General features: G+C 38.0%; 4 protein-coding genes across 4 annotated transcripts; 2 read left to right on the top strand and 2 right to left on the bottom strand.

Moving 5' to 3' along the window:
* Positions 1-512: 512 nt before the first annotated feature.
* Positions 513-4,101, top strand: LOC106448264 (ethylene-overproduction protein 1-like). The gene is made up of 4 exons (XM_048762645.1): positions 513-2,862; positions 2,939-3,230; positions 3,310-3,619; positions 3,691-4,101. Exons 1-4 carry the CDS (start codon positions 890-892, stop codon positions 3,921-3,923), a joined length of 2,808 nt encoding a protein of 935 aa, XP_048618602.1. The 5' UTR covers positions 513-889; the 3' UTR covers positions 3,924-4,101.
* Positions 4,102-4,665: 564 nt separating this feature from the next.
* LOC106444340 lies at positions 4,666-6,535 on the top strand. Its single transcript, XM_013885828.3, has 2 exons — positions 4,666-5,725; positions 6,015-6,535. Exons 1-2 carry the CDS (start codon positions 5,467-5,469, stop codon positions 6,074-6,076), a joined length of 321 nt encoding a protein of 106 aa, XP_013741282.2. The 5' UTR covers positions 4,666-5,466; the 3' UTR covers positions 6,077-6,535.
* On the bottom strand, positions 6,358-8,196 carry LOC106440090 (prosaposin). Its single transcript, XM_013881680.3, has 6 exons — positions 7,877-8,196; positions 7,690-7,794; positions 7,336-7,484; positions 7,064-7,261; positions 6,834-6,899; positions 6,358-6,735 (listed from the first exon to the last, which is right to left on the bottom strand). Exons 2-6 carry the CDS (start codon positions 7,781-7,783, stop codon positions 6,592-6,594), a joined length of 651 nt encoding a protein of 216 aa, XP_013737134.2. The 5' UTR covers positions 7,784-7,794; positions 7,877-8,196; the 3' UTR covers positions 6,358-6,591.
* A 457-nt stretch (positions 8,197-8,653) lies between these two features.
* LOC125589938 (PAN domain-containing protein At5g03700-like) lies at positions 8,654-11,725 on the bottom strand. The gene is made up of 2 exons (XM_048762646.1): positions 10,114-11,725; positions 8,654-9,788 (listed from the first exon to the last, which is right to left on the bottom strand). The coding sequence occupies exons 1-2, from the start codon at positions 10,663-10,665 to the stop codon at positions 8,784-8,786; spliced, it is 1,557 nt and encodes a 518-aa protein (XP_048618603.1). The 5' UTR covers positions 10,666-11,725; the 3' UTR covers positions 8,654-8,783.
* Between the last annotated feature and the right edge of the window lie 2,150 nt (positions 11,726-13,875).

Below are 13,875 nucleotides of genomic sequence, written 5' to 3'. Positions count from 1 at the left end.
ATGTGTTGCTAAAAGATCATTAATTATTGTCATCTATTTAATTGTAAATTATATTGATCTTATATTTATTTTTAATATGATTAGTTAAATATATGTAATTAAGAATAATTTAAATATATTTCAATCATTTTTTAATTTGTCTGTAAAATATCAAAATGACACTTATTAAAACAAATGAATAATTTTAACGAGTAAACAAAAAAAAAAGGATAAGCTGTCAAAACTCTAAAGTAAATAATTTAATTATTTACCTTCAACTTTTTGGATATGTAAATAAGTGCGTCTTGATCTAAGAAATTAAGGAAAACTGCAGTTGATAACGTCTTTAACTTTATAGATGAAGAGGATAATTTGAGTTTAAACTAATAAAATGGAGATAAACTAATCAATTACTTTCAAAAAGCTAACAAGAGGACAAAAACTAAAAAGGCAAAAAAGCGAAAAACACGCGAATAAAAGAAAAGATGCCACAAATACACATAAACTAAAGAGCAATTTAATTAATTTTACATTATTAGAAGAAAAGAAAAAAAAAATAATAAACGAAAACAGAGAGAGAGAGAGAGAGAGAGAAGAGAAGAGAGCGATCGAACGGAGGAAGAATCTTCCTCTCCCTCTATTTTTACGGAAAGATTCGTAAATTAGTGGCAACAAAGAATAAACGAACCTGAGAAGAAGACACTGCCAAAAAAAGACAATCTCTTCGCCGACGAAGAAGAAGAAGAAGGAGCTTCGTTAAACTTTTTTCAAATTTCGTGACGAAAGATCACATTTTTAATAATAACTTCGTTAGTTTTGACCGAAACCCACATCTCAGATCTTCGTAATTCGTTGACATGAATCCGAAAGCTTGTCCAATTCGATCTGGGTTTCCGCTCAATTGAAAGAGATGCATCACAATCCATTCACCACAATGCGAAGCTTAAAACTTGCCGAAGGTTGTAAAGGCACGCAAGTCTACGCTCTCAACCCTCCTCCTCCGCCTGGAGGAGTCGGTGACAAGCTACTCCAGCATCTTCAAGACCACCTCCGCGTAAACTCAATCCGATCCAAATCAAGCCGCACGTACCACCACCAATCAACCTCCTCCCTCCTCCCTTACGGCCTCCCCGCCACCGATCTCCTCGAGCCTCAGATCGATCCTTCCCTAAAATTCCCCGACTTGGTGGACAAGATGGCGGAGGTCTACCGCCGCATCGACGCCTCCACGAATCTCGAGAGATCCCGAGCCTTTTTAGAGCAATGCGCCGTCTTCCGAGGCTTATCCGATCCGAAGCTTTTCCGGCGGAGCCTCCGGTCATCGAGGCAGCACGCGGTTGACGTCCACGCGAAGGTCGTGTTGTCCTCGTGGCTCAGGTTCGAGAGGAGGGAGGACGAGCTGATCGGGACGTGCTCTATGGATTGCTGCGGGAGAATCTTGGAATGTCCGAAGGCGAGTCTTTTACCCGGGTATGACCCGGAGACCGTTTACGATCCGTGTCTCTGCTCCGGATCCGGAGGAGGATCAAACGGTGTCGTTGTTAACGAATGTTCGACTTCTGATGAAGCGTTCGAGTATGATATGTCCTTTTGTATAGGCGACGAGGAGGTTCGTTGCGTGCGTTACAAGATAGCTTCCTTGTCTAGACCTTTCAAGGCGATGCTGTACGGAGGGTTTAGAGAATCGAAGCTAGGGACCATCAGCTTCACGCAGAACGGGATCTCTGTGGAAGGGATGAGAGCTGCGGAGGTGTTCAGCAGGACGAAGAGGCTAGATGAGTTCCCTCCTCACGTTGTCTTGGAGCTGCTCAAGCTGGCGAATAGGTTCTGCTGCGACGAGTTGAAGTCTTCTTGCGATTCGCATTTGGCGCGTCTCGTTAGTACTCTTGATGAGGCGATGCTGTTGATCGAGTATGGATTAGAAGAGTCAGCGTACCTTCTCGTGGCGGCTTGTCTCCAGGTTTTCCTCAGGGAGCTGCCGAGCTCTATGCACAACCCCAACGTTATAAAGATCTTCTGCAGCGTTGAGGGAAGGGAGAGGCTGGCGTCTCTCGGCCACGCTTCTTTCGCGTTGTACTTCTTCTTAAGCCAGATTGCTATGGAAGACGATACGAAATCCAACACGACCGTGATGATCTTGGAGCGTCTGGTCGAATGCGCGGTGGAGAGTTGGGAGAAGCAGCTCGCCTACCACCAGCTAGGCGTTGTGATGCTTGAGAGGAAAGAGTATAAAGACGCTCAGAGAGCGTTCAACACCGCGGTCGAGGCTGGTCATCTCTACTCCCTCGTGGGGGTAGCTAGGTCTAAGTTCAAGCGTGACCATAGATACTCGGCTTACAAGATCATCAACTCGCTGATCTCGGATCACAAGGCGGCTACCGGGTGGATGCACCAGGAGAGGTCCTTGTACTGCAGCGGTAAAGAGAAGCTGCTTGATTTGGATACAGCGACCGAGTTAGACCCGACTCTGACGTTCCCTTACAAGTTTAGAGCGGTGGCGTTGGTGGAGGAGAATCAGTTTAACGCTGCCATCTCGGAGCTGAACAAGGTTCTTGGATTCAAGGCTTCCCCTGACTGTCTGGAGATGAGGGCGTGGGTTTCTATAGGCAAGGAGGATTACGAGGGTGCTTTGAAAGATATCCGCGCGCTTCTGACCTTGGAGCCGAACTTTATGATGTTTAACGGTAAGATCCATGGTGATCACATGGTGGAGCTGCTCCGTCCTCTGGCTCATCAGAGGAGCCAAGCTGATTGCTGGATGCAGCTGTTTGATCATTGGTCTTCTGTGGATGATATTGGATCTCTAGCGGTTGTTCATGACATGCTTGCACATGATCCTGGGAATAGTCTCTTACGGTTCAGACAGTCTCTTCTTCTGCTACGGTATGAAACTCTTTTATTCTATTTAGGTGGTGTCAGAGTCTTTTAACAAAGGTGATTGGTTTTCATTACTTGACAGGCTAAATTGTCAAAAGGCAGCAATGCGTAGTCTAAGGCTGGCTCGTAACCATTCGAAGTTGAAGCATGAGAGACTTGTGTATGAAGGATGGATACTGTATGATACTGGCCACCGTGAGGAAGCCTTGGCCAAGGCTGAGGAGTCTATTTCTATACAAAGATCTTTCGAAGTGTTTTTCCTCAAAGCTTACGCCCTCGCAGACTCTACGCTCGACCCCAAGTCCTCGGAGTACGTTATCCAGCTTCTTGAAGAAGCGCTTCGTTGCCCCTCTGATGCTCTCCGTAAGGGACAAGTAAGTATTAAAAAAAATTGTTGTGTACTCGAAGGTGGTCGCAGACTTTTTTTATTTGGTGCGTTTTTGATTCTTGCAGGCTTTGAACAACCTGGGGAGCGTATATGTGGACTGTGATAAGCTGGATCTTGCAGCTGATTGCTATACGAACGCGCTCAACATCAAACACACACGAGCGCACCAAGGACTTGCTCGTGTTTACCATCAGAAAAATCAGCGTAAAGCTGCTTATGATGAGATGACAAAGCTAATAGAGAAGGCTCAGAACAATGCGTCGGCGTACGAGAAGCGTTCTGAGTATTGTGACCGCGAAATGGCGCAAAGCGACCTTAGTCTAGCAACGGAGCTAGACCCTCTCCGTACCTATCCTTACAGATACAGAGCCGCGGGTAATGCTAATTACAAAAGCTAGAATGATATGATGATGGTTTTGTTTTATACTTGAAGTCTTGGTTTGCAGTTCTTATGGACGACCATAAAGAAAATGAAGCAATAGAGGAGCTTTCGAAGGCGATATCCTTTAAACCAGATCTGCAGCTGTTACATCTACGGGCAGCGTTTTATGATTCCATGGGAGAAGGAGCATCTGCTATCAAAGACTGTGAAGCAGCATTGTGTATTGATCCAGGTCATGCAGATACACTCGACCTCTACCACAAAGCTCGTGAAACAAATGCGACCGACCAAAAGTAGAACAAGACTACCATTTTGTTTGGTGGGCAAGTCTCTTCTCTTCTTTACCTCCTGGTATGCTTCTACACTGTTTCAATCAACAAGGTTTGGTTTGAGTGAACAGAGAAGCAGAAGAAGCATAGCCATGTAAATAGAAACTCTTATAATATATATATATATATATTTTTTTTTCCTTTAATTTTGGTTATTGGGGGGGGGGGGGGGGGGGGGGGGGGGGGGGGAGAAGGTGAGGATACTACAGCAGAGCAAAGAGTGTTTCTTGCTGCTGAAAGTAATACGTTTTCTTGACCTAAAAGGGGAAACCAGAAAGAAGAACTTTACCTCGGGTGAAACTGGACTTCTTCTACTGTCCTATTTCTACATGTATTATTGTTTCTTTTTTTTTCTTTACTGGAATTATGTAATTGTGTATCTGTAAGTTTCTCTACTTTTTTCTTTTACATGCTTCTTGTATTGATTCTCAAAGCATCCAGGGATGTGTTTTTTTTATCCTCGTGAAACAAGAAAACAAAGAAACTATTCATTCACTATACATTTCCAACATCTTGGTTTAAGCTCTTGTTTTGGCCTTTGAAGAAACGTGATAATCAAGAACATTTCCATCAAAGGGACCTAGACACAGTCGATGTCTTGTCTCTCACGCAAGCCATAGACATGGTCCAACAAAAGACAGTGTTACGGAATATGATGATGGAAGCAGCGAAGGAAGTGACTCAAACGGCTACGTAACTATGGAGAGCACAGAGCGAAGCGAGGACATGTCGTCAAGCTACATAATAGAGCGGTTTCTGCCGGATGCAGCAGTTCTAGCAGCCGTGACATCGGCGGCTAGCCAGAGGAAGAAGAAGCTCTCTGATTTGACTGCAACGGTGAGACAATCTTGTTTCTCACCAATAGCTTGTGGCTTGCATGTGTTGCTGCCTTGGAGCACTAAGCATAGGATTTGTGGAGTCAACAACGCATTTTCGCAACCAAAGTTTATTACAAAAGATAACTAGTTTAAGTAAAGTTCTTGTTGTTACACTATTATATTAAGGTGGTTAATAACACTATCATGTATAAACATAACGCATTTTAGCCAACTTGAAAAAAAAACCTTATATCTCTGAGAGTTCAAACACATGTTAACAAATCCCTATAACCGAGTAACATGTACTAGTCTAATGTTTAAGAATTAGAATTAATCTTACAAAATGTTAAGAATGGCACAAGGGATGTATGTGTAATGAGATAAAAATATCAATATTCTTTAGAGGACATGTGTAATGTAATATATGGGTACACCGTACACTACAAGTTACGAGGTACGTGTAAGAAGTACATGGCTGCTTGTCTCGAATAGTAGACGTGTCGTGTCTTTCAGATTATCTCAGACCCATTGTGGATAACCATATTGTCTTTCTTTTGGATATATACAATGTTTGTTAACACTGTATTTTCATTGATTCAATACAAAACATAGTCCATTTATTTATTCAGTGCTTTGGCTGGATAAAGAGGTTACTTTGACCAGGTGTATAATGACACCGCCATAAGGAAAAAAATGGAAGAGGGATTACCAGAAGCAGACAACCTCTCACGTATCAAACATAAAACAGAAGAAGAGGAAGAGAAGGGAGCTAATGGTGGGATTTTGAACAATCTGATATCCAACTTGATTGGTACAACAACAACAACAACAACAGTAAACGACAAATCTGGTGAAAACATCCCAAAATCTGAATGTGAAGATGGAGATCATGAGAAGAAGAAAGAGAGTTCAGGTGCTGGAATCTTGGAAAATATTATTTCTCATCTGCCAGGTACGCCTTGTTTTAAGACATAACTCCATATTCGGTCCTAACACTAGGCGTATGTCTATTTTCATTTAGGATTCGGCTTAAAATGTTCCATTTGTGGAAAGTATTCACCATATAGTGTCTCTTCAGTGTTCACTCCTGTAATTATTTGGATGCTTCTGTGAAATCTAGATGTTTAGCGTTGAATCTTTAACAGAAATAGTGTTAGCTTTCAAGGTTTGGAAAGGATTTAAGTAGCTTATTGATAATTAACTTTGGTTTAATTAAAAAGACCACCTTTTTGTTAAAGCAGGCGATATTGAAGTTCCAACGACAAAGGAAGCATCCATGCTGATCCACTCTGTGATTGACTGAAGAAGACTTAAACCACACGTCATTTCCATCGTTTCTGTTGTTAGGACTTCTGATTTTTGTGCCTCTCTTAGAGAAACCCTTTGTTTTTTTTTTTGCTTCTTAGTGAATTTGAAATCTTCTCCAGAGTCCAGGCTAAACTTTGAATCCATCATGGACTTATCTTGTCTATTTTCTCAGCTCTTTAATCAAAAACAAATAAATAACTTTTAGTTAAATAAATCTATCTATAAATGTCGTGAAGGCAACAAAAAAATCCAAGTTAAACATGGAACAAAGAAACGTGAGAGTAAAAAGAAGAATAAAGAGTATATTTTGGTAAAATACAAGCAGCTGGCGATGGAGATACAATTGTAGCAAAACGATCATTATTTACACAAAACGCAAAATAAACCATGTTTTTAAGGAGAGTCTTGTGTCTAAATCCAAGTTCACAATGCCCTTTGCGACAATTCTTATGGACAAAAATACACAAGCAACTTTTTTGTGTTCCTACCACCACCACCGTTTTAAACCATTCAAGAATCCGCCGACCCTGGCAGCCTTAGAACCGTTTGCTTGTTCGGACAGGCGCGTAAGAGTGTGCAGATGTCGTTTTTCACTAGGAACTCCTCTGCATTTACGAGGATCAAAGGTCCATACTCGAACACCAACTTCTTGCACTGTCACCAATAAAAGACACAGCGCCTTAAAAAATGAGAAAAGCCTTATGCTAACTACTACGATCATGCAATTGAATTCTTAAATATTGGATCCTAACCTTCTTCTCGTATTCATAGTTCTTGAACGATTTGCACCCCTTAAGAAGCAGCTCAATTACATCCAGCTGGATAATCAAAAGAAAACAAAGTCAGTATATGAAACTCATAAACATTATAAGAAAAAAAAGAAACGGTCATAGTTAAACTTAACAGAGTAAATCTTTGAGGATAAATAACATAGCAAGGCTCAAACTACACAATCTTGTAGTTACTACTTTCTTCTACTAACCTGTGTGTCAGGATCTTGTAGTTTGATGAGAATCTCAGAAACAGTCCTGTGGCAGACATCGCAAGTATCCTGACGAGCTTCTTGTACAAGAGCAACGACGTGACCACAGAGATTCATCCTCTTGCAGAAATAATGAGGTTGGAAGGACTCGAGGTGCAAGAAGAACAGAGGGAGATAGTAGTCAACCAAAGTTACGCACTGCATCAATTTCAAAACACAGTTTTGTTATTATTATATACTAACACACAGAAGAAACAGAAACAGAAACAAACCTGCTGCTCGAATCCGCGGATAAGGGAACACTGATCATGAAGGTCCTCTAGTATCTGAGTCTGTGTTTCGTTTTTCTCAAGGTAGGCGAGAGCAGAGGTAACATACTCCTCACAAAGAGTGCACACGTTTTCGTTCTTGGATACTTCCTCTGCACAAAAAAAGAAAAGACTTTTTCAGATTTTTAAATCCATTCAGAGCTTCTATTACACCATTCTTACAGAGGTAGTGACATAAAAAAATATTCAGTTATGTCTAGTCTAATAAAAAGCCGAACTTTAAGGTAAAATCTTGTATAGGAACAATCAAGGAAGAAGGTCAAAAACCCAGCAAGAGCTTGTCTTCAAATTAGTTACCTGAGAGGGTGGGCTGATGAAGGAAGGATCTAGCGTCGGAAAGAAAGGTCAAACCCAGCAAGAAAAGGACAAAGGTTCCAGCTTTGGGTCCCATTGATATTAATCCTGGAGAAAGGTTAGAAGATTCCAAGTGTAAGACAGACTCTTTACCTCCTGAGATTCAAGAAGGTGAAGGGAAAGCTTTTACCTTTTGTCTCAAGGATCGAGAGCTACTGATTCGTGCAAGGTGAAGGAATCAAAAGAGTTTGCAGATCCGTCGAGATGGCGTTATGATAAGAGAAGGTCAAATAATAATGAAGAGAAGTTATCTCAAACGACAAGCAATTATCCCTCCACGTCACCTTGATAATTCGAATATTCCCACTTAAAAACTATTTTATTTTCGGTTCCTTTACGTTTTATCAACTGAGAGCTGGATGAGGATGAAATCTCTTTTGTTTTGATCTTCTCTTGATAAAGTCAGAACAGAGAAGCTGTAAGAGTTCTTAAAGAAAAAGAAACCAATCTGTTATAACAACAGTGATGTGTTTTATCTGTTATAACAACAGTTATGTGTTCTATTTCAAGTTCTTTTTTTTTTTTTTGTGTGTGAAAATGTTCTATTTTAAGTTCAAATTATCTTCATTCTTATTATTCTTGCTCTCTTTGTTCAAAACTTCACAAATAACTTCTACAAAATCTTTTTAGGTAAAAAGAATATCAAATTTTGAGGATTATAAATACGGATTCACATCATTGATTAAAAAAAAAACTTGAATAAAGATGTTTTGTTTCAATCAAATTCCTCTCTAATTTCATCACTTCTATCTCTTCCAATTATTGTTAGACTTTTCAAGAACCAGTGTATAAAGATGATCTCCTCCTATCTTCTGACCACTACCATTTCCTCTGCAGTGTCTCCTCTGTTCCCATTTTCACTTTCTCCACCATATAACTCATTTTTGGAATAAAAACTTCAAAAAACTTTGATCAAAAAACAAACTTCAAAAAACAAAATTTTCTACAAAGTAATCTCAATACATTACAACTTTTTGATATGGCAACCTAAAAAATGTTATCAAAGTCTGCATGAGCAACACAACTCTGAAAATCTATTATGTATTGGGATCTTCCTGCAGCTGTGGTTGTGGCTGCGGCTGTGGCTGTGGCTGTGAAGATCTCTTCCGTCGCTTCCTAATGTAATAAAAACCAAAACCAGACAGAAGCAGCAATATGACAAGAGCATCAATCCCTCCAACTAACCCCACAACCCATTTTCTCACATTAGACTTCTCATCACTCAACCTCACTCCTTTAGGTATCTTCACCATATAACTCAACCCACTCACTCTCTCAATCTCCTTAACACCCATCACAACCCCATACATCACACAACTCTCATCAGGGACAGAGTAACTCGCCCCTCTACACTCACAGTCTTTCTTACACAACTCCTCACATCTTTCTTTGCTCACGTTCCTCGCTTCAGTACCGTTTCTCAGCACCGTCGTGACTCCTTCTAGCTCAACCATCTCGTGATCGCATAGCCTCTTCATCGAAAGCCATTCCTCCTCGTTGTTGTTGCAGTCTCCTTTGCTCATAACTTTAATGCAAGAACAAGACTTGGAAGATGTGCAGATTCCATATGGTTTACACGCTACTGGAAGATCACACGTGTTGCTCAAAGCTTGAAACGTTGCCTCGAACTTTCCCTTGTCCGGTTTATACGAGTAAAGACCTAGATTACCGGTTATGTTCCCAATAGCCAAGAACCTGGTCAAAGGTTGCTCTATTCTCCCTATCCTATGGCTGTTATCATCAAATATGTCAAGACCATTTGGCCCTAATCTCAAGAAGTTGACTGTTTTGTTTTCTATAGGTTTGTACTCCCAGTAAGAGTACTTGAGCTTGTCCAAGTTGAGGAAGAGAGCAATCTTGTTACGTAGAACTTCAAAAGAGTAGAACATAGTCGAGTCTTTTGGGAATGAAGTTAGTTGCGTAGCCACATCAAGTCTCTGACCACTCAGCATCACATCTGTTGGGAAGTTAAAACTTTGCCACTTGATCATATTCATAGCATCAAGCAACACTAGATTCCCTGTGCTTTGTATCTCCAACCTCTGCAATATTTTGTTTCCAAACACATAAATATTATTCTATGATTTACTCCAAAATAGAGTTAAATTTTACTATAACATTTTTCCATTTGGAGTAAAAAAAAAGCAATAACAAAAAGTAATTAGATTACTCTATTTTTGGAGTTAGCCTTTTTTTTTTGTTTCATTTTTGAGTTAGAAATGGAATATGGTTAAAGTATATTTTACTGCAAAATAAGATTTGAAGCGAAAAGTAGAGTATGATTGGAGATGTTATAAGTTACATGTTCTGTCTTTTAAAAAAATGATTTTCTTCAAACCAATCTAATGTTGTAATGTTTTGTAATACCTCAATGCCTTGTCCTGAGGTTCCACTTCGCCATCCAACGCGCTTATTGCTTCTCTTTAACCTCATGTCTCCATCTTCTGTGAGCTCGAAGATGCATTTGCTAGAAACATACATCTCTGTGTAATGCCCTGAACTCCAAACTCTTACATCTCCAAGGAAAACTTGGATAGAGCACAAATATCGTCCCTTATAATCGCTTGACTCCATCGTTAATGCGGCTTTGAAACTTGGTTCCCTTCTTGATGATGTTTCTGTCTCCATTAAATAAGCTTTGCCAATAAATCCAGGAGTGTATTCTATAGGAGCAGAGAGTGGCAGAGTAAAACCAAGGTTGATATCTGATTTGCAGTGACCTTGGAGTTTATAGATTAAGCAAATTAAGAAACTGAATGTAATGATCTTCATCACCATATCATGAGATGTTTCTTCTGTTGTTGATATTTGGAATTTTTGGGAAAAGAGGAAAGATGATAAGAAAAAAAGAAATTTTGGTATGAGTGTGTTTTTCTCTACACTTTTGCTGGGAAAAGGCTTTTTTTTTTTTGCTTTCATGTTGCCATGGTTTTGTTGTTTGTGGAGCCTTCTTTTTTTTTTGTGTGTGGAGCCTTCTTGTTATCCTTAACTCTTTCTCCTATATTTGGTATTAATTTTTGTTTTACTTAGAAATGTTTACAGATTAATATTTCTCAGTTTTTCCACTTATTTGTATAGTTTCATAAAAGTTTAATAAAGCATGCGAGCAGGATATGATGCATGATTTGGTGTTCCACAGGCTGTCTTGTCTAATGTAGGGTTCTGCCTCTGCATTCCACATTTTTATGACATAATATTAATACTAGTTCTTTTCTTATTGCATACACAAAATTAAAATGGGTCGTTTAATCTTTGAATGTAAAAAGATATATGTACGTTTATTATTTTAAGGTAAAAATATTCATGTTCATTTTCTATTTCCACCTCAAAGCGTAAAAAATAATAGCTAATTTTTCTTTAAGAGGAAAAAAAATTACTCGGAAAAAAAACAGAAAAAAAACATGAGTTATTAGTGTGGTGTTTTCTAAAATGTCCCTAATGTCAAGTAATAACCGAGACCAATATGAGGTAAGTTGTACACGGGGATAGATATTGTAATAAGTTCTTTTGAGCTTTTAGTACGAGTTTAGTCTGGGTAATGAAAGGTTTGATTGTTTTGTTATAATGTCTCATACCGAAAGTAGAGTAACATCTGACACTAAAGGCTTATATAATGTTTAGAGATATGAATTTCTCTAATCATAGCCAGCTGATTTTAAGTTAAAGGCTAATGAACAACAGGTTGCTAACAGTAATAGTTTTGACAAAGTTTATATATGTAATGTAAAGCAGGTATAAGTTGGGAATTAGGTGAGATTTGTTTTTTTTTTTTTTTGGTCGAATTAGGTGAGATTTGTTTAGTGGTAATAATTTAGTCGGACTAGTTAATATATATATGTTTATTTGATTTTCGGCTTTAACATGGACCACGAGCAGTGGCAATCCCTGTCTCTATTAGGTGCAAAGTAATGATGTCAGCAATGCGTATGAACACCCTGGTCTCCAAAAATACTCAAAGCTTATAGGCTTCTACATTTCGGCCCACGCATTATCCATAAACGCAATTTATATGAGATTTATTAACTTCTACTATCTCACTTCTTAAATGACAATCTAAAAGATGTTTTGTACTTATTACTAGGCCTGGGACGGATCGGATATCCTGGCAATTTTAAGGTATCCGGATCCGGATCCTTATCCGGCGGATCCATAATTTTATTATCCTTATCCGGATCCGAGGTTCTCGGATATCCGGGTGTCGGATATCCTCCTAAAAATTGTAATATCCGGCGGATATCCAGATCCAGATTTGGATCCTTAAAATAAATAAAAAATAATATTAATATATATATATATATATAATAAATATTAACAATAGTAAAATATATATTATAATGTCTTTAATTATTTCTATGTACAATATTACAAAATTTACATAAATTTTATATATTATTATAAAAATGAAATATATTAAATAAAATTAATTTTTATATATAGATATTACTATTTTTGAAATATTTATTAATAAAACTTACGGATCCGGATATCTGGACTTAAAAATTAAGATATCCGGATCCGGATCCGGCTTTGACGGATCCAACATTTTACTATCCGGATCCGGATTCGGCCCCTCCGGATATCCGGATTATCGGATCGGATCCGGATCGAATCTCGGATCGAATCCGGATCTCGGATAAAAGTCCCAGGCCTTACATACACTAGAGATTTTTGTAGCCCGAGATTTTCCCCTATATTGTAATTTTATTTAGTTTATTATGGAGTTTGGATTTGACTAAATAATTTATACTTAGACTGAATATGCTATATAAATTATTTTAAAAATTTGCAATTATTTGTATTGATTTTGTTGACTAAATTTTAAAATTATTAAAATTTAATTTTTTTTATTTCAATATCAAAATACATATAAGTTGGTAACCAAACTGAATTAAAAAATTAGTTCAAATTCAATTATTCGTTTATCTTGTTTACTTGAATTTTATGAAAATATGGTCAAAATTAGCATATAATTCGAACATTTTTTTAACGTTAAAATCAGCCAATATATATTTTAAAATTTTAATATTGATTATTTATTATTTGGTGATAAGAAAATCTATATGAATTTGTTATTAAGTGTTAAGGCAGTAAAGAAAAGAAGAACAATTGAAATCTAAAAGTGATGTACATTAAAAGAATCCTTAAATTATGTCAAATACTTTTGTTTCCATGCAGCAAAACAACATATTAAAAAATTAAAATTATAATAATATTTTCTAAGAGCTATTTGTATGTTTTCCATAAGAAAATCAAAAGAACGTAGTTGATTTTCAAAAAAAAATTGACAACTTATGATTTTTCAATCGACGTTCACTCATTGCTTTCAATCATCCTCACTAATAGAAATTCCGGTTCTAATAATTAGTCTTGGAGCTGTAGAGAGGGGGGTTCACAGCGTACCATGTATAAACCTCAATATTACTCATATAATCTCTATGGTTCATCATATCGAAGTATCATATTATTATCTATTTTACCTTGCAACAAAAAATCAGCGTTTCTGTACGTAGAGACTCTCCAGTAGAGAGTGAACCATCCATAAGTATTACGTTTGGTTCTTAAATACGCTTTACAAAGTTTTGAAAAACTCTCATTTGTTCTTTTCTTTCTGTAAACATCAAAATGTTTCCTTGTTGAGCCTGTACAACGTCATTTATTGTTGCTTAAGTAACAACGGATCCTCTTCGTCCACCAGACACAAGATTCAGATAATTCTTGACATTGAATTTGTTGTTGATGTTCTGAGAATCTAGTGTATTTTCCTGCAAAAAAAATCTAATCCATGAACTTTGTAATCTACATCACCGAACTGTACCGGACTTACTCTTTACTTGCGTTTCGTTCATGAAAACCCTCTGTTCAATTGCCTCTTGGAAAAACCCATGAATAGCAAGCATTAGATATGTGCACATAAGCACAAGTTTCGTCTAGATCCAGCTTCATCAAACACTTTACTACTCGTTCAGCCATCTCAACGTCACCAGTTTTCCTGCAAGTAGAAAGAAAAGAGCTCCATTTAATAGTGGCTTCTTCCACTGTTATATATGTTTTTTATTGTTGCTCCGGCTTTCTCCAATAGCTCTGCTTCACCCAACATATGTTGTATTGGTTCTGTCTAGGCATGGGCAC

This window comes from Brassica napus, chromosome C7, assembly GCF_020379485.1.
Source record: "Brassica napus cultivar Da-Ae chromosome C7, Da-Ae, whole genome shotgun sequence".
Classification (NCBI taxonomy): Eukaryota; Viridiplantae; Streptophyta; class Magnoliopsida; order Brassicales; family Brassicaceae; genus Brassica; species Brassica napus.
This window is presented reverse-complemented; position numbering and strand designations above follow the sequence as displayed.